The 25,953-nt window shown below is 50.9% G+C and overlaps 1 protein-coding gene across 1 annotated transcript in view; it reads left to right on the top strand.

Annotated features, from left to right (window-relative positions):
• The window catches only part of TRAM2 (translocation associated membrane protein 2), a 74,891-nt gene that overhangs the window by 43,391 nt on the left and 5,547 nt on the right, over positions 1-25,953 (top strand). The window contains exons 3-10 of the mRNA XM_028509577.2: positions 12,316-12,425; positions 12,923-13,039; positions 18,679-18,737; positions 19,977-20,061; positions 20,675-20,745; positions 23,310-23,414; positions 23,678-23,821; positions 24,702-24,865. Coding sequence (XP_028365378.1) covers positions 12,316-12,425; positions 12,923-13,039; positions 18,679-18,737; positions 19,977-20,061; positions 20,675-20,745; positions 23,310-23,414; positions 23,678-23,821; positions 24,702-24,865 — 855 coding nt within the window. The remainder of the gene's footprint in view (positions 1-12,315; positions 12,426-12,922; positions 13,040-18,678; positions 18,738-19,976; positions 20,062-20,674; positions 20,746-23,309; positions 23,415-23,677; positions 23,822-24,701; positions 24,866-25,953) is intronic.

Raw genomic sequence — 25,953 nt, 5'->3', positions numbered from 1 at the left:
AGAGGAGGTGGGCACAGAGGTTGCAGTAATAACTTGTGCATCCTGGTGGAGTGCCTGCCACGCCAGCATCCTTGTGGTTTTCTTTAAGGTCAACAGCAGTGAAGCAGGAAATGTTCCTTGTTACCAAATCCCTAGTCTCCTTGTTCCCACTTGCAACCCTGTTAGGGTTATCAGACTTAGGGGAAAAAAGTCTAAGATCACCAGTTAAATTTGAATTTTATATAAAACAACAAATACTTTTTTTACTGTAAGTATATCTCGAATTATGCATAGAACATAATTATACTGGAAAGTTGCTCTTTATGTGAAATTGAAGTTCAACTGGCCATCCGGTATTTTGTCTGTCTGCCATGCACCCTGTCCAGCTCTGGCAAGGAATAAAATGTCAGGTTTCTGGTCTTACCATTAGATACTCTGAGTCTTCTTTCTGATGAAAATACCACAAAGCATCTGGTGTTATGGCAAGCAATATAAAGACTGTACAAGGTCAGCAAAGATTAGAGGTTTGATTTTTTTTTTTTTTTTGCCACACAGACATACTCAAGGCCTGCTGGCTTCCCTTCTGATATAGAACAGGTGACTCAAACAGGCTAAGTGTTTGCAAGGTTGTTTGGCATTGTGCCACTAATTTGCTGAATTGTCTTGGGCAAACCACTTAACATCTGGGTCTCCCCCTCTCATCTGCAAGATTGAAGGTGATGGTCCCTGCCTCAACCCTAGTGTTTCCTGAGGACAGGAAGCCTCAGGAGGCCTCCCAAGCACTTGCCACTCAGATAGTTCACAGACCCACACTATTACACGCCTGGGAACTTGTTAGAAACCACAGCCTCTCAGGACCCACCACAGACCTACTGTGTCAGAACGGGATTTCTGGTTAAAGTCAGAAGCCATGCTCTAAGTGCCCTGGGAAGAAAGTTCCAAGTAGGCTTTCAAATGACCCCATCCTTCTAACCCCAAAGGTATGACAGGGCAACTCATGAAATCCCGTGATTCATTTGACTCATTTGCATCTTTCTGTTCTCTCTGAATCTTGTTTTTTCTACATGTGTTTTGTCTGCAGGGTTGGGGGAGGTAGGCAGTCCCGCTGGGTGCATGTGGTTTCAGACCAGGGCTGTGGTACCCTCAGAAGTCAGAGACACGTTTGCAAGGCAGTGTGGGTAGGAATCTCAGAGCTCTGATATCCCAGAGCCTGCCTGCTGCCGCACCCCTAGAACAAAAGGCTGACAGGGGGACCTCTTCTAGAGAAGGGTTTGTTTTGCAGTAATGAAAGGTGACAAGGACCCATCCCTGGGCTCTGTTGGCCCCAGCCTGTTTTATGGCCACCAGCTGCTGTGTGGCATTTTGAAGCTACAGATGAAAAGCCCGAGAACCTCCCACACCATAGCCTGGCCATTGTTCTCACAGTCCCTTCTAGGATGAGACACACTGCCCTGCAAAAACAACCTCAGACAGATGGTTTTAAAGCCTCATTCAGCCGAAGGACTTTATCCAAGGCTCCGAGTGTGTTTTTGTTCCCTGTGCTGGCTGCCAGGAATTAGTTTTGTCTTGTGTTTGTATTATGGACTTGAAAGATTGGCATCACATACCAAACTGAACCCTTCTTTGTAAGATGAGCTTGTGAGGGACGAAAAAGGGAAGAGACAGGTGGGCAACAATGGCCCTGGAGATGGGAGTCTTACTGATTACAAACGAAACTCCCCAACCCAGACCTGCGGCCTGTCCAGCGGGAGGAGACTTGAGACTCATGTGGGCTGGGCTGGCCCTTTTATAGCCAAGGGAACTGGGGTGCAGAGTTGATTGACAGTCCCAAGGATGCGCCAGGAAGGGCAGAGGAAGGGCTGGACTTCTCACACCTCATGCAGCACCAGGGTCCAGGGAAACTGTGGGAAGGTTTGGTTTGCTAAATAGGCTGGTAAGCAAATGGGGACCCCACCTAGGGAGGCAGAGCCCTGGCTCCATCCTGGTCCCTCGGACCAAACACCAGACAGCCACTAAGATCCCCTTTGGCTTCGAAGTCCTATATGTACAAATACGAGAAACCAGAAACCTCAGCATCCCTGGCATTACTGGAGGCCCTCTGAAAAAGGGCGGGAGCTGCTGATCCAGGACTAGAGCCAGTTCTGGAGTTGATTTTTTTTTTCCAGTAAACTTACTGTCTTAGTACATTCAGTCTGCTATAACAAAATGCTGCACACTGGATGGCTAATAAACAACAAAATTGTTTCTTTTACTTCTGGAGGCTGGAAGTCTGAGCTCAGTGCCAACATGGTTAGGTGAGGGCTGTCTTTCAGGTCACAGACTTCTCGCTGTGTCCTCACATGGCGGAAGAGCCCGGGGCTCTGGGGGGGTCTCTCACAAGGTGCCAGTCTCATCCATGCGAGCTCCACCCACACGACCCAGCGCCTCCCGGAGAACCTGTTTCTAGCCCCATTAGTCTGGGTGCTAGGATTCCAACATGGGAATTGGGGTGGAGGGGGTGGGGAGCTGCAAACATTCAGATCATAGCACTTAAAATTTAAGTCTTAACAATTGTGCAGAAAAGCGGACAGACCATCAGCTCCATGAATTTTCACCCAGTGAACCCATCTTTGTTCATGTAACCAGCACCTCAGAAGTGACCCCTTCCAGCCTAAACTTGATTTCATTCAATTTCCTGTCATAGTCCAGAGAGTTGATCCTGTTCAGTGTGGAACTTCCAGAGGTTTAAGGAAGGAGAACCGCTGAGTTGCGGTGGCGCATCATTAACCAGGCTGAAGTGCTGGAACCGTGGCCAGGCTCTGGTGGTGATGACTTTGTCCTGTAGCCTCGGCGGCCTCTTCTCCTTCGTCACTTCTGAACCACCTGGCCCTCTCCCTTTCCTCAACCAACCTCTGACCTGGATCCTACCCCACATTTTTACTTCTTTTCATTCCATTTCTTTTGATCACATCTTTTCTTCCTTCTAGGTAGGATGATTTTTTCTCACTTACTTGTTCTTTTGGAAATAATAGCTTTCAATGAAATAGAAAAACAAAGTTCACGCCTTCTGCAGCTGTAGGCATTCTTTCACGGCTACCTGTGGCCTGGCCAGGCTGGTTACAGTAGAAGCCTGAGGTTTGTGAACTTTGTGGAGGCTGTGCGCCTGGCCCCCGGGAGCTGTGCCCTTTCTTTTCTGAAGGCCACAGTGGGTGTCACAGCCTCATTAAAGAAACGGCACATCAAGAAAACCATGCACTTTTATTTCTAAATTCTCTTTAATGCTTCTCTTATTTTTGCTACATCTTTTTACGTCATAAAAATGTCCTTTTCTTGTCTTCCTACCTTACTGTAAAACTGGAGAAAATATAATCCAGTCATGCAGTATGGGGTTAAAAAGGAACTTTCAAGACTCCTTGGCTATGTCTCGGGGATGTCTCTCTGGGCATCCTGAAGGGGGTGGGGGTTATGTGTGTGTGTGTGTGTTTGGGATGTGGTGACAAAGTGCCACAGACTGGGTGGCTTACACAACAGATATTCACTGTCTCACATTTAGGGAAGCTGGAAGTCCAAAAACAAGGTGTCGGCGGTGTTGGTTCCTTCGAGAGCTGTGAGGGAAGGTTCTGCTCCACGTCTTCCTCCTTGGCTTATAGATGACTGTCTTCCCTCTCTATGTGTCTGTCTGTGTCCAAATTCCCCCTTTTAGTAAAGATACCCGTCCTATTGGATTCGGGCCTGCTCAGATGACCTTATTTCAACTCGGTGACCCTATCTTCAGATAAGGTCACATCTGAGGTACTGTGGGTTAGGACTTCAGCACGTCTTTTGCTGTGTTGGGTGGCAGAACCATCATTCAGCCCCTAACAGTGTGTGTGCATGTGAGAACCACAATGGCACTTACAGTTCAAACGCCACAGGCCACATTGTCCGGTGGGGAGGTTGGAGAGGATGTGGCTGGCAGCCTGGGGAGACAGACCAGGGTGGAGTTCAGAATGCTGCCGTGTGCCCCGTGTCATGTGCCCCGTGCCTGTCCTCAACTCCTCTTTTTTCCCTGGCACCTTGGGGGTTTAATGAATGCACTCTCTGTGTGATTTGAAGGGGAGCCGGGGAGCAGAGAGGCCTGGAGGGAAGGTAGGGGGAGGCCTTGGCCCCTGGCATCTGCGCGTGGTTAGAGTTACTGCTGACCTCTGAGCCTCAGCTGCATGTCTGTAGATGAGGCTAATTCTCAGGATTACTGTGAGGAGTCAGTGATGCCGCTTATGAGATGTGCTCTCTACAGTGCCAGGCCCAGAGCCAGTGCTGAGTGAATGGCTTAGAGTTGTTCATAGCATTCGCCTACGTGAGCATCCCAAGGGGAGTGTTCTTGTTTGTGCCAGGTGGTGACTGTTCTGTCCTTTAGCTTCTGATTCTTTCTGTTGGAAGCAGTCATAATGATCTCGCCTATTTGTGTAGCACATTATTTTCCAGTTCCTAAATTGGCTATCCACGCTATCCTTACAGGTTTGTGAGAAAAGGTAGATGGCATTCTCCCCATTGTCCAGAAAAGCTAACCGAGGCAGAGAGACCCTGGATCACAGGGTAGGCAGGTGGCACTCCAGACACGAGCTTCGGGTCTTTCATGTGTGGTCTGGGCCACGATGGGGAAACAAAACAAGAAAACAGAGCAGTGAGGTAGGGAAGACACCACTTTCAAAAGTGTATTTGTACAAAGCAGGAAGAATTTGAAGATGTGTTTATTTAAAAATTTTGAATAGAAAACACACTCACGTGGTCCAAGTAAAATCCGTACAAAAACTTAGAGTGAAAGTCCTGTTCCCACTTGCCGTCCCTTCCTTTGATACCCTCTCCCCTGTGGGCAGTCACTGAGTGCCCTGTGCATCCTTACAGAATTTCTTATGTCACTTGCCAGGGTTTCTTCACGCAAATACAAATACATTGTTTTCTTTTCCCCCTTTTTTGCATAGTAAGTGGAATCCTGTGTATTCTATCTATGCCTTGCTTTTTCGTTACACAAAAGAATGCATTCTGGATATCATTTTATCACTATGTAGAGAGCATCATCATTTTCTTCAGAAATTTTATTGAAGTCCACATAACACATGCAGCAAAGCACACACGAGAGCCCAGCATCATGAGTTCTTACGCATGTGCACGCCCATGTAACAAACCATCATCTAGATGAAGGCACAGCCCTCCTGGCTTCCTCGTGCTCCTTCTAGCCGACAAGCCCCGCAGTGTAACTACTGTTCTGTTTTCTGTCTCCTGGTTAGCTTTACTTGTTCTTGATCTTCATTTCTCTCTGATTTTGAAAAGCAGCTGCTTTGTTTACATCAGTGCTTGTTAAATTTTAGTGTGAATCAGAATCACCTGGATTTCTGGGCTATATTTTGAGTTTCTGATTCAATAGGCCTGGGGTAGGTGTGTAAGAATGTATGTTTCAAAGCTCACAGGTGATGCTGACGCTGTGAGTCCACAGCCACACTTTGTGCAATATTGTGACTCTGGCTATGCAACCAGTCCCCAGTGGAGGAAAACAACTTGGGTTGTTCCCATTAGTTTATTGTTAAACACAGCGCTACCGTGCATGGCCTTGTACACACATGTTATTTTGAACAAAGCAGGTATTAACTGTAAGATAAATTCCCGGAAATAGAATTTCTGCATTTCCACATATAATCTGGCCAAGATTACAAATAGCCAATGCATTTGTAATCTCCATAAAAACTGCCACGTTGCACTCCCAAAGAGATGGTTGGTTTGCCTTCTCACCAGCAGTGTGTGAGAGGCCGGTTCCCCATAGCCTCAGCAGGAGTGCATTGTTGAGCTCCGGATTTTTGCCGATCTGATATGTATAAAGTGGTATCTCATTGTAGTTTTAATTTGCATTTCTCTTCTGTGAAAGGTTGAGCATCTTTTTAAATGTATAAGGGCCATCTGTGTTTTCTTTGTTCTGTGAATTATCTGTTTATCTCTTTTGCCCATTCTGTCTTTTTTATCCGCAGGTTCTAGGAGCTCCTTACATATTAGCAAGATTAGCCCTCTGTGTATGATCTGAATTGTAAATATTTCCCCCTAGGTGATCATTTGCCTCTTGATTTTGCTAATGGTGGAGTTTTTTCACACTTAAGTTCAGATTCATATAAATATTCAGGGGTCCGGCACAGATAATGCCTCTTTTTTATTACAAAATCATAAGCATGTAATTCTGTAACATATCAATATCACACTCAAGCACACCACATAGCATTTTAGGTGAAATGTTCAAATTAAAACTATAGTTTATTACAGCCATATTATTACCCTACCATCCACACTCAAGCAGTCCTTACTTCTGCTGCACCCTGTATATATTGTAAAAGATTTGAAGGAACGTGAAAACAGAGTTGACTGTAAGTACAGAAACCAAATGCAGGTTTGCAGGGCTTAGGAAGGAACCTGGGCAGGAGAGAAGCATCTAAGTTGTGCATTGATGCTATTTAAACAACCGGTTTTTCAGACAGAGGCAGAAGCCTCGTTGGCAAATGCTGGGACTCTAAGGGGATATGAAAAGCACACCAAGTGGCCGCCAACTAGCTCAGGTCACAGGAGAAGGGCAGAGCCTGCACAGCAAGTGACGAGGTAAGATCGGAACATGTAAAGGCAGGCAGGAGAAGCGCTTACAGGTGACACCAAAGGAAAGAGAAAAACACCTCTTTAGTCAGAGGAAGGAAAACAGGAGGTCAGTAAGAATGTTACTCCCAGAAAGGGACCGCTGGTAACAGAGCTTGTTGAAACAACCAAGGCTCTTACTGATTATTTAAGTCATCCTTTAAAACTGTGCTCAAACAATGCAAGTGTCACTTGTGGTGGGAGATGGGATAACTCCTCTACAGTGGGAAGATCAGTATTGGAATTGAAGGTGCTTTCTTCCAAAACTAGATGAGTTTCTACACTAGGGCTCATTGATGTACTCCAGGCGGGGTGGGTGTGGAGGAAGAAGGCTCGTAGGAGAGTGGTGTTGGAAAGGTGTCATGGGTCATCTAGGCTGGAGAGTGCAAATTGGTGGCCCATGGTCAGAGTTGGCTTCAGATGTGTTTTCTTTGGCCTGTTTGGTGTTGGCCCATAAAGTGTTTTGAAAGTTTTTGAATTAGTCACCAATATTTTAAAATCAGATGATTTCATGTAAAGGTCTCTGTCTTTGCTTTTGAAATATTGGGAATGGGGCCACACTGGGCTGCGCCCCTCCCCATGGCCACAGTGGCTGAGAAGCACCTTCCCTACCCCTTCCTTTAGCCCCTTGGGGCACATGATCTGCAGTTTTCCACAGTCGCCACTCCTCCCTAGTGTGTGTGTGTCCCCAACATGGAGACTGTCTGTCTCCATTTATCCCAGTGTTAACTGTTGGTTTTGTTTTAGTAAGGTTAAAGGAAAGTGGATAATTCTTAAGCTTGTTCCTCTCTCCAGGTGGAAATGGGAAAGATAGACCAAGAGGGCGATAGATACGTTGAAGGAAAAACAGTGGAAAGTGTACTGTGGAAGGAAGACTATTCCTATTCAATGCAGCAGACCTCTGTATGGCAAGGATTTACCTTTAGACACCTGGACCACTTTGCTCATTTGTGTCATTACCCTCCTGGTGGTCTCTGTAGGCATTTTGCTGTGACTTGTGACCAGAATCACCTCTTTGGTCTAGTAGCTCAGAGATGTGCTGATGCTTTCTCATTTAAAAAAATGACACATTACTGCCAAACTACTGCCATTCTTTCTTAGAACTCATGTGAGATGGAACAGTGCTTACAGAGTAGGAGCTCAAACTTGGGTAGGGAGGAGTAGTTTATAAAAATTAATGAGCAACCAGCCCTGGCTGGCGTAGCTCAGTGGATTGAGCGTGGGCTGGGAACCAAAGTGTCCCAGGTTCGATTCCCAGCCAGGGTACATTCCTGGGTTGCAGGCCATAACCCCCAGCAACCGCACATTGATGTTTCTCTCTCTGTCTCTCTCTTTCTCTGTCTGTCTGTCTGTCTGTCTGTCTGTCTCTCTCTCTTTCTCTCTCTCCCCCTCCCCCCTCCCTTCCCTCCCTAAAAAAATAAATAAATAAAATCTTTTTAAAAAATTAATGAGCAACCAACAATTTAAAAAGAGAAAAATCAAAAGCATTAATTTGTCTGTAGCCTCCTAGAAAAACACAAAGTTTCAATCTCCATAACTGTGTTGAAAGCAGATGGGGGTCAAATCAATTTACTTTCCTGTTCTGATCAAAAAGGGAAGATACCACATAAAGGGAAGCATAGAGATAATGTATGAATCAGAGCACAGTTTTGGGGTGTTTGCAAATGATGCTGCCTGCTGGGATTGCAGGAGATAGGGGTTGAAGGAGTGGCTTCTTACCAGTAAGGACTCAGGGCCTGGGGAGGACGAGGGGGTTGGGTTGACCCCGAGGTGGCTTTTGGACACTGGGAGACCTAAGAAATGGCCCATTTTCCTTAATTCTCTGAATTCTGTTTCTTCACCTGTTTTCTTTGCTCACCTTATGAGATGGTTCAGAAGATTAAGCAAGGTAGCACATGCTGAAGAATTGTGAAACCTTGGAGGACTACAGATTACAGATGAGATTCCAGAAGGAATTCTAGAATCATTCCCCACAGCCAGTCATCTATTAGCTGGTTCTTTTGATCTCATCACCCATCTCTCTCTAAACTGGTCTTCTCTCCACCGCTCTGCTGCCGTCCTAGCGCCCCTTGGCCTGCAATCCCTGCAGGCGCCTTCTAACTGCTCTCCCTGTCTCTCTAACCCATTCAACAAAAGGCAGGAGAGGGATGGATATAAATATGTATGGAACTAATACCCTCCAGTAGCTTTCCACTGCCTTTCAGATACTTTACCATGACTTGTAAGGGGGCCCCTGTGTTCCTATGGCCTTCTACCCCTGCAGCCTGCCCCACTCTGCCCTCCAGCTTTATCCGTCCCTCAGTCCTCCGCCCTCACCAGCTCTGCCTGCTGCACTCCCAGCCCCCTCCTCAAACGCCCTCCTTGAGGTTTCTCCTCTTACCATTTCATCATCAGCCCTCACTCTCTGTCAGAGCACTTAATCACACCTGGTCACTTGTGTTTGTTTTAAATTATTATAAAATACACAAAATACAAAATTTACAATCTTTACCATTTCGAAGTGTCCAGTTCAGTAGCGTTAAGTACACTCACATTGCTGGGCAACCAATCTTGCAAAACTGAAACCTCGTACCCGTTGGGCAGCGATTCTCCAGTCCTCTCCACCCCTCCCCAGCCACCACCATTCTCTTTCCTGTTTCTGTGAGTTTGGGTCTCCAGAAACTTCTTGTGATGGAGTCATACAGTATTTGCTTTCTGTGACTGGCTTATCTTACTTAGCATAGTGTCTTCTAGCTTCATCTAAGTCGTAGCACATGACAGGATTTCCTTTTGCAGCCGCATAGTATTCTATCAAATATGTGTATACCACATTTTGTTTTTCCATTCATCTGTTGATAAACACTTGGGCTGTTTCCACCTTTGGCTATTGTGAATAATGCTGCTATGGACCAGTGTGTACACATATTTCTGCAAGCTGCTGCTTCCAGTTCTGTTGAGTATATATCCAGAAGTGGAATTGCTGGGTCATATGGTAATTCTGTTTTTAATTTTGAGGAACCACCATGCTGTTTTCCACAGTGACTGTACCATCTTATATTCCCACAAGCAACGCACAAAGATTCTAATTTATACACATCTTCACCAACACTTGTTATTTTCTGTTGCTTCCCTCCCTTCCAGTGCTGTAGCCATTCTGATGTGTGTGAGGTGGCGTCTCACTGGCTTCCATCTCCACTTCCCTAATGATAGTGATGCTGAGCACCTTTCCATGTGCCTGTTGGCTATTGAGATGTCTTCTCTGGAGAAATATCTATTTGCCATTTTTTAATGTGGTTGCTTGTTTGTTGTTTAGTGTTCTTTGGCCTCTGGATTTTCAGTGCAGGAGAGTTTGATGTGTACCTGTAAGCTCCAGAAGGACAGGGTGGTTCCCACCTTGTTCATTGCCATCTCCTTAGTGCCCAGCATAGAGCCTTGCTCGTGGTTTATTGGTTAACGGTCAAGCGTGCATGCCACTCTCAACAGCGAAGGAACAGAAGAATGTATCATTTCACATATTCCTTCTTGTTTCAAGAAGGACTTAAGGCTGTGGTCACATCCCTGGAACCATGGCACTTGTGAAGAGCGGTAGGTGACCCCATACATGCTTTAAAATGGAAAATCCAGGGTCTTGACGAGTGTAATTTCACTGTTTTTGGACTGTGCTTTTGAATTCCATTTTGCCTGAAAATGCTGGTCTTGATGATGAAACTTTATGCTGCCAACTAATTAGTCTCTTTTGATCCTCCCTTCTGAAAAACTTGGAAGAAATGTAATCTGAGCTTCACTGATGGATGAGAGACAGAAGAGGAGAAAGAAGAGGCAGAGCCCCGTTCCCATCTCTGCTTCATGGCCAGGGTCTTCTCCTCGGGTCCTCAGTGCCTGACGCCCCCTCCCAGGTCTCAGCCCCTTTGGAAGGGCAGCCATCCAGTCTTGCCCGTTCTCTGTCTCTGACAGCCCTGTCTGCCTCTTCAGCTCTCTTCTCCTGCCCTTGCTGTTCCTTACCTGCATCACGGGGACAGCTCCTTATCTGGGGCCTTTACCTCCAGGCATGATACTGTTCACTGCTGCCAGAGAAACCTTCCCAAAACCCAAATATGATTATACTCCCGTTGAATTAGAATTCTTTGATGTTTCCACGTAGCCTTCAGGATAAAGCCCATACCCTTTCGTGTGGTGCCCAGGCCGTTCACAGCGGCCTCATCACCCATGACGGCCTCCCCGGTTCCCGTAGCTTTCCAGTTTCATTCCCCATGTCCTTTGCAGATGCTGCCTCCCCTACCTAGGATGCCCCTCATCACCACCTGACCACGTCTACTCATCCCTGGGTTTCCTGTTCACCCTTACCTGCTACGTCACCACCTTCACCTGCGCCAAGTTAGGCCCTCACTTGCCTTGGCTCCCTGTGTTGCTCTCTACCTCTTGGTGCCCTGTGCCTGTCTGTAGGTAACAGTACTATGCACTATGAAGCTGGGACGGTGTCTTCTATCCACATTTCAACTGTTAGCCTAGTGCCTCTCACAGAGTAGGTCTTTGTGTAAAGGCGGAGGGAGAGGAAAGAGGAAAGTTTGTTGGATTTCAGAGTTCATATGCTCCCTGTCCTTGCTGTCCCCACACCCCCCCATGACCACCCAGTCTCACATTCTCCCAGTCCAGGTGGCTGATGCTGTGGGTTGGCTCTCAGAGAGCTGGGTCTACTTTGGTCAGTGGCCACCCTGCAACTCACCTACCTTCTGGTGACTGCGTCTCAGCAAAGAGAGATGACTCATGCATGTGACTCAGCGCGAAAACAGCACTGCTGGAAGGGTGAATGATCAGAGCATCTGCTGGCGGGAGGGGACTTACCAAGCAGCAAAAATCCAGACCCAAGTTCACAGACTCTTGCAATCCTGCAGTCTGCTGACTCAAACGTAGGAGACTGTACTGGCCAAGCTTTATAAGACTTACATATTTGGGATTCTAATAGATTACTATTAAATAATTTAATAAACTACCCTATATTGCAGGCTTACCATGGTTACAGGCACTGTGATAAGCACCTTGCCTACAAATTATCTCATCTTATTCTCAATAATGTAATTCTCTCAGTATCAACAACAAAAACAGCAAATGCATATATAGCAGTTACTTTGCTACAGATACTGTTCTGAGTACTTTGCATTTATTAAGTCATCTAATTCTCACAGTAACCACACAATACAGAAACCGCTGTTACCCTCATTTTACAGATGAGTAAGTGGAGGCACAGAAAGGCCACACATTGGGGGCACCCCCAAATCACATAGGAAGTAAGCGACAGAGCTGCTATACCAGCACAGACTTCTGAGTCCACACTCGTAACCCCTGTGCTGTGCTTCCCTGGGGAAGTATAACTGCAGTCGCATTTTACAGGGGAGGAAACTGCACCTCAGAGAGGTTGTCACTTCTCCGTAGTCACACAGCCAGGGAGTGATCCAGCCCCTGGCTTGTGACCGCTGTGCCCTCCTGCCCAGACTCGGGATGGAGCCCTCCCAAATTGGGGTCTGCTTCGTTCCCCTGAGCCCTTCCCATTGGCACTTTGCAAGGGTCGAGTCCAGAGGTAGGATTCTAGGAAAGAAATGCTTTCTTCTGAGGGGAGGGTTTATAGCCGAAAGAAAGCATTGAGGACACATTCTCCTTCAGATCTCCTTTCAGTTTGGGGTCCCAGAGAGTTTCTTCACACCAGGGATGCTGACGTGGCTCTTGTTACCTCCTCAGACAGCGAGACCGTGCACTACCACTACGGGCCGAAGGACCTGGTCACAATCTTGTTCTACATCTTCATCACCGTCGTCTTGCACGCTCTGGTTCAGGAGTACATTGTAGATGTAAGTGATGTGTCCAGATTCTGAAGTCAGAAACTGGGGAGATGCCTTGGGTTGCAGGCGCTCACCTCGGAGGGGCTCTGAACCGCTTCACCCCTGATTTTCGTGCCCCTGTTGGTCCTGCCAAATAGATGCCTCTCACCACACTTGGGTCTCTGGCCCTGCCACAGGCTGCTGTAGCTGGTGTACAGCAGTATTTGCTGCACGGGAGAGAACTGGCTAAACTCTGACAAGACAGCGTCCACATGGCCTGTCATGCATGCTTTGGTTGGAGGGTGTGTTCTTTATGTCTAGGCTGAGGACATTAATCTTGCTGCTTTCTCAAAATGCTTGCTTTAGACCAAGCACCATGTGCACACAATCGCCTTACACTAAATACCTTGGATTACAGCTCGCTTCAAACTTCAGCCTTTTCATGGGAAGAAGCAGGACTTTGAAACTTGCCTGTTCGTTATCAATACACTAGTATATTAATATGTGGGATTCTCTTTATTCTTTAGAGACTCAGCAGACGGCTTCATCTCTCTAAGGTCAAACACAGCAAGTTCAACGAATCTGGACAGCTGGTTGTCTTTTATCTCAGCTCCGTGATATGGTGCTTCTACGTGGTGGTGACGGTGAGTGGTCCTCAAGGCTCCTCTCGGATTGCTGATAAAATAACTGCTAAGGGCTGAGTGGGGAAGGAAAAGAGTGAGGACTAGTGTGGAAACTTGGGGCCTTTTCTTAGAACTGAAGCTATTTTTACATCCTCATGGTATGGTGAGAGAGAGGTCAAATAATATAAATGACATTTTATAGCTGAAGAGAGCCATCCTGCCTAAAAATAAACACTTGTTACAGTTATTATGTGAGGCCGTTCTGATGGTGCTGCGTATCTAGAGGGCACGGCGTCGTTCCGCAGCGCCCTCCTGCAGACGCTGTCCCACAAGACAGGTGTGTGTTCACTCGGGCCCCCGTGTCACGGACAGTAGAAATCCAAGCTCAAGCTTCCAAGTGTGCCCACGGGCACTTTCGAAGTAGCAGGGACGGGCTTGGTCTTGGATCTGGTTCTGAGTCCAGTACACTTTGTGTTTTTTATTGGCCTCCTGCCCACAAGGCCAGCACCCCTGTCCGCACGGCCATCCAATCCTGTGAGTCGATGCCATTCCCGCAAGTGCCTGGCGGACCAGGCCAGTTATCTGCCTCCCATTGGACACAGTGGGACTCGTTTCAGGCATCCTTTGTTTCAGGCATCCTTTGATAGTGCAGAGTTCCTTCAGACAAAGCAATGTGGCCGGGCCTTTGGGGTTCACTGTAACAAGACCCGGGCCTGTCCTTGCTAGGAAGTGTTTAATTAGCATCCTCGCTCTGCCCCTCTAGCCTGGAGCACCCCCACTCTGAACCTGGTCTCCTTCTCAGGAGCTAGAAGTGCCCTATGAGAAACCCAGGCCTGGGATTAGAGAATTCAGCAGCCCTGTGTGTGACCTTTTAGAAATCGCTTTCGCTGCCTCCCCCTTCCTCTTCTTTCTTCAGTGACAGGGATGAACTTTCACATTCTGAGGAACTCTGCCTCCAGAGATGAACATTCAGTTCATATTCTCAAAGAAGTCGACATGTTCTTTTGTACATCGCTTTTATTTCCATTATCATTTAATCCCAGAACATTTATCTTAAAGAGAACACTAGGAATTTTAAATGCGGGACTTAAGACGTCTGTCTTCCCAAGCAGGGCTGTCACGTTACCCTGTCCCAAGGGGCAGACCTACAGGCCGTTGTGTGACTAGCGCCCCCTGCTGTTGTGCAGGGCACATCCTGGCCTACCAAGTCTAGGTACTTCTGGGTTTCAGACCTGTCTTTAGTAATTGGTATTTGGCTCATGCCTGCCTCTAGAGATCCTGAGCTGCTTTGAGGCAGAACAGCTTCAGAGACAACATTTAACTGGTTTTTCAGCAAAGCATTGCCTCATCCCTGAATGAATCACTTTTACCCTTCCCACCTCACCCCCCATGCTCCACACAGCTGTGACACATTTAGAGCAGATTGGAGGCCAACAACCAAGTTCCTACCCCTTCCAGAGTGTGAAATGCTCAACTGCTCTGTCTTTGCTTCTCTCAGCCTTCAAGGGCTTGAAAAGGATGATGCTAATTAGTCTGGGAGAATGTAGCACTTTTGTGGGGAACCTCATAACAGGCTTTTATTGTGGTGACAGCCAGTGCCCTACTCAGCATCTTTGACAGGAAATGGAGACCACAGGGACCCCAGAAAGCTCCAGTAACCCCACTCCCAAACACCTTGTGCTCCTGGCCCTCACCTGCCCCCTCTGTACCGCTCTGCCTGGAATGAAAGTGCAGTTTTGTAAAAGGAGTGAAAACAGCTCATTTTTAAACCATATTTTTATGTTATGATGCACATTTTCCTTGAGTGTTCTCTTTCTTTCATCTTCCATAGTCAGTTCCTCAGCAGGTCCTGCCATCGCACCCCCAGAACACATTAGGGTTCTCCCGGCTGCTCCCCACCAGCACTGCCCGCCACCCCAAGTGCAGCAGTTCTCTCCGGGGGAGGTTCTGCCCCCAGGGCACGTTTGGCATAGTGCCCCTGGCATGTAGTGCGTGGGGACCCGGGGTGCCGCTCACGTCGTACAGTGCCCAGGACAGTCCCTGAGACGAGGAGCTGTCCGGTCCCCAGTGTCATTGTGCGAAGGTGGAGAAACCCTGATCTGCAATCCAAGCCACCATGGTCTCTTGCCTGGATCACTGTACATCTTCCTTCTAGAAGGAGGCCGTTTGCTCTCCTGTCCTCTCCTACCCCAGCCCATTTTCTGCTCAGCCAGACAGATCTTTTTAGAATGTAAATCAAATTGTGTATTTTCCTGCTTAAAAGCCCCCACCCCACTTGAAGTGAAATTGTTTTCTTCCTGACCACCATGCTCTGTGCCCTGCTGCCTTGCCCGTCTCAGCTCGCTGGTCCCAGCCGCGCGAGCCCCTGCCTCCTGGGCTTTGCTCTGTGGTTCTTCTGGTCAGATGCTCCATCTTCTGGCGTCCCAGGGCCGGCTCCTGTCTGCACTCCAAGTCCCCACCTAAATGTCACCCCCGCAGAGGCCGCCACTGCCCCATTTGTGTTTTCTGGGCTGTGTCTGTCGCTGTGCTGCTTTCCCTGTCCACGTGTGTGTGTCCTCTGCGGTCTCTCTCTCACACTGGACCCTGAGCTGCTCACTCAATATTTGCCATGAGAATGAATGAGCTACCAAATGCATCTCCTTGTGCCATCCTTTGGCAGTTTTTAAAGTAATGGGTTGTTTTTATAAACATCATAGATGATCATTTTTTAAAAAGTAAGCCATATGTACAAGTTGAAAAAAGAAAGCAAAACCTTACCCCAGATCTCTTCTTCTAGAAATAATCAGTTTTATTTTGGTGTTGATGTGGACGTTTCTCTCTGCCTGTAGACAGGCAGGGTGATGGGAGTGTGGCTGCACCAACCAACAATTTTATAAGAATGTCAACCTCGTACTTTTAATTTACCCTTGAACTACTGTCAGTGGTCAGGACCGAACACACAGACACGCGCACACGCACGCGCACACACACACACACACACACATTCTCTACCGAGGAGAGCAGGGTGGTGAGCATTTGGTCCTGCTGCCTGACGTCACATTTTAAAACCTCAACCCAGAGCCCAGTGAGAACCTGGTAGAAGGGACACCTTTCACGCTGGTGCTTGGGTCGGGGCCGATTTCTGCTGTTCGCTTAGAGTAGCACTTTAGTAGCGGTTGCTCCTGAAGGACAGATGTTACAAGGTATGTCTGAATTAGGTAGCAGCCGGCTGTGTTGTGCCTGGATTCTGCTGTTTCTGTGGTTCTTTTTGATCTGGCACCAAAAGGAAGGCTGCCAGGGGGAAGGGAGAGGTGGCTCCAGTTTGCTCAGGCCTCGCTTAGTTCATGGGTTGACCTTCAAGAACTAGAAGAGAACACAGGATTCCAAAAGCTCCCCAGACCCTCCTCCGGTGCCTGTTGGTGGGTGGGATTCGAGGTGGGTTATAGGTACTCCCTCTGCTGCACTCGGCCCCCCCGGGCCTGGGGTCCTTGGCGTGCCTGAGCTCGGAGGGTGCCCCAGCCCCAGGCCCCCCTCAGGCAGCTTCCTGGCCCGAGGTCTGGAAAAGGCTGTTCCCAGGGCAGTGAGTCATTTGTCCTCTGGTTCCCCCTACTCTCCTCCCCCACCTCCTCCTGCACAGTCCCTGAGGACTGGACATTCGCAAGCAGACAGCATTTTTCTTTGGTTGTTGGCTTCAGAGTTCTGACCTCCTCATCTCCTCAGTGAAGGGGCCAAATTGAGGTGGTTCCTGTTTAAAATCGCAAGGTCAGCAGGGCTTTCATTTCTCCCAGTGCTACCTCTCTTGGCCAGTCTTTTCTGGGGCAGGAATTCCTTTCCCACCTCGGTCCCAGCAGTACCATTTCCCTCCTTAAATACACTGATGCTTCTCCTAGAAAGGAACCTTCTCACCTCTGTGATTTCCGCGGAATGAGGTAGAGAGTGGAAGACGGCATTTTGCTGTGGCCCAGGGCCTACGTTTGGTCAAGGCAGGGGTGATAGCAGCCTTGTGGATGTGATTAAGTGTTCCCCCACCCCCAAGTGCCCCAGAACTTCCCACCTCTGCGCCCCAATCTGTGTGACCGAGGGAGAAAGGGCGGTGGTAGTGAGAAGAGGCTAGAAGTGAAGCCATAAAGGTTTGGGGTAAGACCGGTTCCTTCACGTCAAAGTCGCCATGGCTACACTGGTGTGCGTGCCTGACTTGTCCAGTCATTGGGCTGATGAGGCCCCAGGCTGGGGGACTGGGCTGAAGAATCTACCGGGAATGTCCCAGGGCATTTAGTACCACCGAAGAGGGTGGATCGGCCCCCCTGGGAAGTACACTGAGGATCTGACAGACAGTAACCAGAGTGCTTGTCTCATTACTGCCTGTTGGCCTCCTCCTCCTGAGCACGGCCAGCCCCTCCCTTAGTCCCAGTGTGAACCAGTGAGGTTCTCAGCGTCCCCATCAAGTCTGCCAGTTCCGTTTATTTCTGCCTTACTGAAGCAGCCAGGCTTGTGGGTATCAGACCAGGAGTCTGGTGGCCCCACTCAGGTTTTAGTCATGTTACTGAAAAACCATCTCGTGTGCCCCAGTGGTATCACCGGCCCCAGTACTACACACACTGCTGGTCCCTGGCCTGCACAGGTGGAGTAAATTTCAACCCCAGACCCATGTGAAAACAAACCTCGGGCAATGAATTTTCAAGGGATAGTATTTTTGATTTCATCCTTAGCCCAGGATGAGCAGACATCTTCTTCATCTCCCTGTGATGGTCATCAGACTCTAGTCTACTCTTTCTCTAAGGTGGAGGCCCTTTAAGGCCTGGACTTTGCACATGGGTCTCGGGCTCCACCTCCCGAGGCACCGTCTCCTGCTGCCACAGGGGCACAAACACCCCAGCCCCACAGCCTCCCTTACTGCTGTGGCTTTCAGCTCCCTATTCTTTCTGGGGTCTCAGGGTTTTTTTTCTTTCTTATAGTGAACTCAGCTTTGCATTTAAAAGAATACTTGTTAGATTTCATCCATCATTTCTGTATGTTTTGTGATGGGAGGCTTTTGGGGTTGCACCCCTTCTGTGTAAGAGGCCCTGGGTGCCCATCCTATGTGAGGGCCTGGATGAGACGCCAGAGATTTAAGGAAGGGCAGGCAAAGACCGCAGCCCAAGGAACTTGCAGAGTAATGGAGGCAACTGGCCGTGGTGACACAGCGTGATAAGTGTCACACTTACAAGGCCTGTGGGGTGATTTGGAAAGCCAAACTAGGCTTTTTGTTTTTCCAGTGGACGGTGATTGTGGAGTCCATTTGCTTATTCATCCTACAAGCATTTCCTGAGTGCCACATGCCAGGCAAAATACTAGACCCTGTCACATAAACATAAACTGTCATATTCATTTCTAACAATAACTCTGGGAGGGTAAGTATTTTTATTCTCATTTTACGGATGAGCCAGCTGCAGCTTGGGGACTGACTAGCTGGGAGGATGGAGGCAGCCGGGAAGTGCCGGGCCCACGTCCAGACGCAGGTCTCTGACCCCGCAGAGCTCTTCCTGCTCTGTCCCAGCAGCAGCCCGCTGGGGGCCCATGGGTCCTACTCGGAAGATCCTCCATTTCGTGTTTCCTGTTCTTTCCTCTTCCTAGCAGCCGGGGGTTAGACGCTTCCCTGACCCCTGACATTTCTAAATACTATCTCCTCTTGCCTACTGCAGGAGGGGTATTTAACCAACCCGAGAAGCCTCTGGGAAGACTACCCACATGTGTACCTCCCGTGAGTATTCTCATGACTTGGTCTCCAGGGAGGAGCCAGCCAGGCCTCTGGCGCCCTCCTCTCAGAACGTGTCCAGAATGCCATGGAGCCAGCTGGCATGAGCACCCGTTGTGTCCCGAGCCTGTTAGGGCACAGTCTTGTGGAAGACAGACTTGTCTGGGTGCTTCTTCCTCCCAGTCTGCTGGGCCAGAGAACCCCAACGTGGAGTGTCGTCTGCACCAGCCCCTGTCACCGAGGGGGTGTCTTAGCGTGGGCTGCTGTAGCAGAGCAGCATGGACTGGGTGGTGTGTGAACATCAGAAATTCATTTCTCATGGTCCCGGAGGCTGGGACGTCTAAGACCGAGGTGCCCGCAGTGTCAGTGTCTGGGAAGGGCCCGCTTCCTGTTCATAGACAGCATTTCTTCCTCCGGGGCCCTCACAGGCCGAAGTGGAAAGGGAGTTCTCTGGGGCCCCTTTTACAAGGACATCAGTCCCGCTCTCGAGGGCTCTGCACCTGCGGCCAGGCCCTCTCCTGAAGGCCTTGCCTCCTGATACCATCACACTGGGGACTAGGGTGTCAGCATACGAATTCTGAGGGGATCCGGACGAATTCTGTGCCAGCTGGGTCTGTGGCAGGTCCTTGAACCCCGTGAGACACAGTGGCAGAGCGCCTCCCTACAGTCCTCTGGCTGGGAGTGTGCTGGTGACCCACTGCTGTTCACAGTACGTCTCCCTGCTGACTTGCGTGGTGGCGCCCCATCAGAGGCAGCGTCCCCCTCCCCTCCTGCTCTGATGAGACACAGGAAGGCAACATCTGGCCCCGTCCCTCAGGAGGCCGCTCCTTCCTCTCCCCAAGACCCTGCAGAATGACGGCAGAGGACTTCAGCTGAGTTAGTTCACTCCTTTGCTCCTGAGGTCCATTCGTTCAGTGTGCTCCCACCACCCTCTTCTCCACCGGCAGTTCTCTAGAATCAGCTCCCTCCTCAGCCTTCCTCCTCCGGGCCGAAGGCCCTCCTCCTCTGCGCTCTTTTTACCATTTGTATTTCTCTCGGTGGACTCTCCGTGTCCCTCTAAATGGTCTTGTCTGTGGAGCCGGGTCCCCAGGCTCAGGAGCGTGGTGCTGGCTGAGCCCCCTCCATCCCGGCTCCTGGGCTGGCTCCTCACAGAGTCCTGGCCCTCGCCTTCCCTCCTGTGCTGGGCAAGCATCACGGGGACATTTTTCTTCATCCCTCTCATGTGACTCGTTCCCTTGTCCCCAGCTTCCAGGTGAAGTTTTTCTACCTGTGCCAGCTGGCCTACTGGCTGCACGCACTTCCTGAGCTCTACTTCCAGAAGGTACGGAAGGTGAGTACTCCCTTTCCCCTCTTGAAGCCAGGGGTCTTCCTCGCCCCTCTGCTGTTCCAGCTAGTCCTGCCCCTTCCTCTAGAAGCTCAGAGGGGTGGGTCCTGTGGGGGGAGGGGAGGGTGTTGTTGGCAGGTTGAAAAACTGCTGAGTCAGCAGTCGCCAAAGTCCCCAGGAGGACCTTCATGAGAGCAGGCCACCAGCATCAGTCTCCTGCCTGCCTCCCATGCCATGTATGTGGCTTTGGAGGAAATCTGAGTCTCATCTTCTGGATGGCAGATGGAGAGGTTCATGCCTTTTCCACAGTCTTTTCTTTTTAATAGCTTCCCTCTGAATTATGTCCAAAGCCCTGTCCCCCAGTCCCTGTCCCTTCTCAACCCAACCCCGCCCTTTGGCTTTGGACCTGAAGCTGCTGCCTCGCTCTCAGACTTTCCAGCAGCCTGATGCAGGGGCTGCGGCATGGCCTGGGACTGTCTGTGTTAAAGCACCAGCCCTCCGCCGTGGGGAAGGTAGCCTGGCCACCCTCACCCGTCTGAATGTCCCCTCTGTCCCTGCATCTGCCTTAGGGAGTGCGCATACTCACTCTTGTTTCTCTTGTCCTTTCCTTTGTCCGCAGGAGGAAGTTCCCCGCCAGCTCCAGTACATTTGCCTGTACCTGGTCCACATAGCCGGGGCATACATCCTCAAGTGAGTGAGACCCGGACCTGCCCTCATGTTCCAGCATCTCTGCACACATTCATTCAGTTAGTGATAGTGAGCATTCATGAGGTGCCTGCTGTATACTGAGTGCCAGACTAAGACCTGGGAATACAAAGATAGATGACAGAAGATTCCTTTGTTGTCAGTGGCACATTTACAGCCCGGTAGGAGAGCCAAGCTATACACTGAGAAGGACGGCTTAGTGTTAAGCACTGTACTATGACGTGTCGTCTTCTGTCAGGGGAACTCAGAAGAGTGACCACCGCGCCCGAGACAGCAGGGAAGGCTGGCCAGGGGTGTTGGCACTTGGTCTGTGGCTCTGCAGGTGGGGGGCGGCCTGAGGCTGGGCCCCTGCCTCTGTGTCCAGTAGCAGAAGCTGCCAGAGTGCGCAGCCCTGGAACCTGCGTTCCTTTGATTTGTGAGGAGACATAGAGTAGTCACTGCTAGTTGTCCTGAAGTCAGAAGAGTAGCTGTGGTGTTTGGCCTTGAGTGTCTCTTATGCAAAGATTCACATCGATGAACAGGGTGTGTCATTGCTGACTTGGGTTTTCCTGAGCACTGTCCATGCAGTACCGGGGAGCACCCAGGACTTTCTCTGAGCTGGCGTTTTGAGACCCTGTGATGTGTAACTTGGTGATGTGCGCTCCTCTGCTAGGCCACCTAGAGGTTGTGGCCCATCCTCTCCTAGGTCCTCTCAGCGGGTGTCCAGTGAGAACGGTGGGCTCGGGCGGCAGAGGCAGGCAGGGCTCTCACACCTGGTCTCCTGTCTCAGGAGGCCTCCATCAGGCAAGGTTCCTGGATGGGCCTCGAGGGCAAAAAGGCTGTGTGGCGAGGGTGGCGCTGCTCTTGTGCTGGATGCTCGTGTGTCACACACAGAATGGGTCTGGGGAAGCCAGTCTACGCTGCCACCCCAGCAGTGTGTGGCGGGGGCAGGGTGCGAAGGTACAGGCAGGACCATGTAGCAGAGCCTCCTGCTGCTGTTGGGACCCTTCTAGCTGCTGAGGATGTGAGATGCTCCAAGATCCATTTTTGTCTGCCTCTGGCATCTCCCAGGGAAGGAAGGGCAAGGCAGGTGTCTGAGCCTGTTTGCACCCAGTCCTCGGAATCCTTGTTTTGGAATGGGAACAGGACAGAGAGGGCAGCAAGCAGCAGATCCTCCAAAGTCATGCCCGGTCTGTTCCCAGAGAAGCTGGCACCAGGTCAAGGTACAGCTGCCTCTCTCTGCTCCTTTAGGGGACGTGAGCTCCCTTCCCACCCATCCTTGTTCTAGTTTCTTGAAGTGAGTGTAGGGAGGAGAGACTCTTGGCTTCAGGATCTCCTAAGGAAGACAGACCTTTGAAATGTTGAATGTCGTGGGGTCTTGTTATGGTGAGGAGCTTGGCTTTTGGAGGCTTTTGCTCACTCAGTGCAGCCCCAAGCCCTTCTGTGGGCCAGGTGCTGCCTCAGGCTGCAGCTGCATCTGGGTGAAGGCAGACAGGCCCTGCTCTCCTGGGCGTCTGTTCTAGCAGGAGGCAGACCATACACCAGGAAGTAAGTGAATGGAGTTTCCCAAGGTGGTAAGTGCGGCAGAGAAATAAAGCAGGACAGCAGGTGTACTTGGCATCTTCGGGATGTGAGGAAAGCCTCTCTGAGGAGGGAACTCAGGTGAGGCATGAATGGTAAGAGCCAGGTATGTGGAGATCTGGGGGGAGAGCTGTGCAGGCCAAGAGAGCAGCAGGTGACAGCCCTGGGGTGGGAGTGAGCACGAAGCCCACTGTGGCTAGGATACAAAAAATGAGGCTTGAGACCAGGTCATGGGCAAGATCGTGTTGGACTTTCTAGGCCATGTGAAGACATTGGGGAGTTTTCACATTATTCTCTAGACAATGTTTGAGATCTAGTTACCATTGCGATCGGTTTTGCACTTTGGTCTCAATGTGTGGAAGTGGCCAGGCCTTGATATGTCACCACCTGGGGGAGGGCTCCCATAGTGTCTCATTGACTTCCTGAAGCCCTGTGTGCTCCGCAGGGTTGTGATTTCCCTTTGCGTCTGACTGGCAGCTGACCATCTGCAGCACACCGCTTAAGAAAGTCCTGGAATCGAGCAGAGGGGCTGTCTGAGTGGGCGCTATTTTTTAAGAGTTCGGTTCACTAGCATAGATTTTTGCGTCATGTTGAGTTTTGCTTCTTTGTGTACCTCTAAGCTGTGAAGACTTGGCTAATGAAAACTTAGATGACGGGAATCCCTGATTCTCCGTGCAAAGCTCAGCAGCTTGTTTTAAGCAGTTTCTGTGTGCTTCATCTCTGGCCAGATGGTGAGTGCTGTGAAGAGCCTCAGCCAGGGTCGCTATGGGAGTGGTAGGGGTGCCTGACCCAGAGAGGACAGGAAAAAGGCCAGGGGTTCAGTATTAGGAAAAATTCTTGAGGTGTGACAGCAAAACGGAATCCCAAAGGCTGAGGCAGGGCCAGCCAGGGAGTGGAGGGGAGGGGAGAGCGGAACCCAGGGCATTGGGCCCCTCGGCTCTGCTCTCCACAGACGTGGGGGTCTGTGCAGCTCGTCTCTCCCCCCCCAGCCTGAGCCGCCTGGGCCTCATCCTGCTGCTGCTGCAGTACTCCACCGACCTCTTCTTCCACACGGCCCGGCTCTTCTACTTTGCCGACGAGAACAATGAGAAGCTGTAAGTGCTGAGGCTGGGAGGCTGGCCTGCTCAGAGGCATAGCAGACAGGGGTGGCCTCTGATGGGAAGGTCCTGCCCTGGGTGTCAGCTGCCCCCCTACCTTCAGGCTTCCCCCTGAGGTTTTCTCCTGGAGCATCTCATTCTAGATATCTCACCCCTTGGCCACCCTGAGCCTTTTTCCCACTTGGATCACCTCTGGAGAAGCGGGTAAAGTTTCCTCACAGGCCTAAAGGCTGATGCCCCCTTTCCCCCTCTGCGAGTAGGTTCAGTGCCTGGGCCGTTGTCTTTGGGGTCACCCGCCTCTTCATCCTCACCCTCGCCGTGCTGGCCATTGGCTTTGGACTTGCTCGCATGGAAAATCAAGCTTTTGACCCCGAGAAAGGGAACTTCAACACCTTACTTTTCAGGTGAGTTGGGCAGAAGGGCAAGGCAATAAATCAGGGTTCCCTGGGAGCAGCCAGGAGCCTCCTGAACTTGGCACAACTTAGGCAGAAGGTCAGGAGGCAGCACACACCTGGGCCTCCTGCATGTCCATGTTTCTGGGAATCCCTGGACATTGGGCCTGAGGGAGAAGAGATGCCGGCCTTCTTTTTCCATCAAAACCATCCTCACTTCCCAGCCCAGCCCAGAAAAACTGGTCAGGGCCTCAGTCCACATGGGAATCCCCTCACCTTTGTGGTGCTCAGTAGGCTTCTCACCCGGCCTCTCGGTGGTCATTGCAGCTCCGCTTGGACTGTTGACAGCCGTGTTCTCAACAGGCGGGCCAGTGGCCTCCCGTAGCAGCGAGTTAGGCAATGAGGAAGCCGTTGTATTTCCATGAGACTTAGGGCCTGGGAAGGTGTGTGACTGGGCCAGGGTGGCACTGCTTGTAAGTGCCATGCTAGATGAGAAGCCACAATAGAATTATTTCTGCTGTGTATAATTCAGTTCATTTGAATTCTTCCAGTGTATATGGAGCTGACATGAGCCATGTTTTATGCTGTGGGTACAAAAGGGACAGGCCATGGGTCCCAGCCAGCATGGGGACAGTACGACTGGGGGTGAATGTATATCTGCTGACAGCCTCCCTAGCCTGGTCTCTCCACCCCCACCCCTAGCCCCTGAAGTATACTAGAGCAGAGATGGGCACTGGCCCCTGGCCCTTCCTGGTGGCGGTGGCAGAGTGGGGGTGCGATGGGGCCGAAGGTGATCTGCCATGGGATGGGCAGGGTTCCTGGCCTTGGGAACTCCCCTGCCCTGGGGCTATGGGCCTGAGGCCCCCTGAGTGCCCACTCTGCCCCTCTGCAGGCTCTGCGTGCTGCTGCTGGTGTGTGCTGCCCAGGCCTGGCTCATGTGGCGCTTCATCCACTCCCAGCTCCGGCACTGGAGGGAATACTGGAATGAGCAGAGTGCCAAGCAGAGAATCCAGGCTGTCCCCAGACCATCAGCAAGGCTCATCAAGAGGGAATCTGGTGAGTGCCAGGGCTCGGGCGGGCTGAGGTGGGGTCTGTCAGGGTGGATGGGAGGGTCATGCTGGATCCTCAGGCTCTACCCAGACTAGTCCTGTGGCCCTCTGCCTGGACCCCTCCCCTGGGCCTGGGGCTCTCTGGCTTCTGCCCAGGCCTGACTGGCACGTGGCTGGGTGTGGACCAGGGACAGACTGTGGGCGGGGCTGGCCCTGACTAGGCGGGAGCCCTCTGGCAGTGGTGAGGCAGGGCAGTGGCTGGATGGGGAACTCTTGGCAGGAAGCGTGTCCTCAGGGTGGCTTCTGGATCCCAGCCGAGTTCTGCGCTTGTTCTCTGGGCCGCACAGCTGCTCTGTCCTCACCTGCCCTCTGCTCTATCTACATCGTGGCCCGCCCCTGCCTCCCAGGCTGCTGGCTCCTCTTCTGTCTTCAGGAATGACTCAGGATGGCACAGTGCTAGGTGGGCGGCAGGGGTGGGACACCCACTTCTCCTTTGGCCCTGCCGCACCTCAGTGACCACCCACCCGTCTGGGTCCTGGGGCACCACCAGCCCTGCGCTTTCTGTCCAGCCTGGAGGCCTGTCTGCGCCAGGATGAGTTCTGACTCACCTGCCTTTCTCCAGGTGTGGCCTGCTTGGCAGGCGCTCTTGTGCGTTAGGACCAGACATGTGTGTGGCCAGGTGTGTCGAGGAGCCAGGCCTGGCTGTGGTGGGTATGGGGTGTGAGGTGGCAGCCAGACATGTTCTCTGACTTGGAGCAAGCACACAGGCATGTTTTTGACAACAATAAAAAGATTTCTGCCCTAATTTTTCTGCCAGAGCAGTGTCGGGCATTTGAGGAAGGCCTCATCCCTCCAGCCTGTCTACCCTTCCCCTCTGTTGTCATCTTCCCTCGGGTTGTTGCCGAAGTGGGCGGCTGCCCTTCAGGGTGTCCCGAAGAAACTGAGGACACTGGTGGCGGCTGAGTGATCTCGGCAAGGACCTGACCCCAGCCTCAGGCCTCTCCTGTTCCTGGGTGACTGCGTGTCATCCCAGCCCCTTCCACCGAAGGAGTGTCGGAGACCAGCCACCTCAAACGGAGGAGCCTCCGGGAGGAA

The sequence above is a fragment of the Phyllostomus discolor genome, chromosome 4, assembly GCF_004126475.2.
Source record: "Phyllostomus discolor isolate MPI-MPIP mPhyDis1 chromosome 4, mPhyDis1.pri.v3, whole genome shotgun sequence".
Lineage (NCBI taxonomy): Eukaryota > Metazoa > Chordata > Mammalia > Chiroptera > Phyllostomidae > Phyllostomus > Phyllostomus discolor.
The sequence above is the reverse complement of the archived record's forward strand: the minus strand, read 5'-3'. Positions and strand labels throughout refer to the sequence as shown.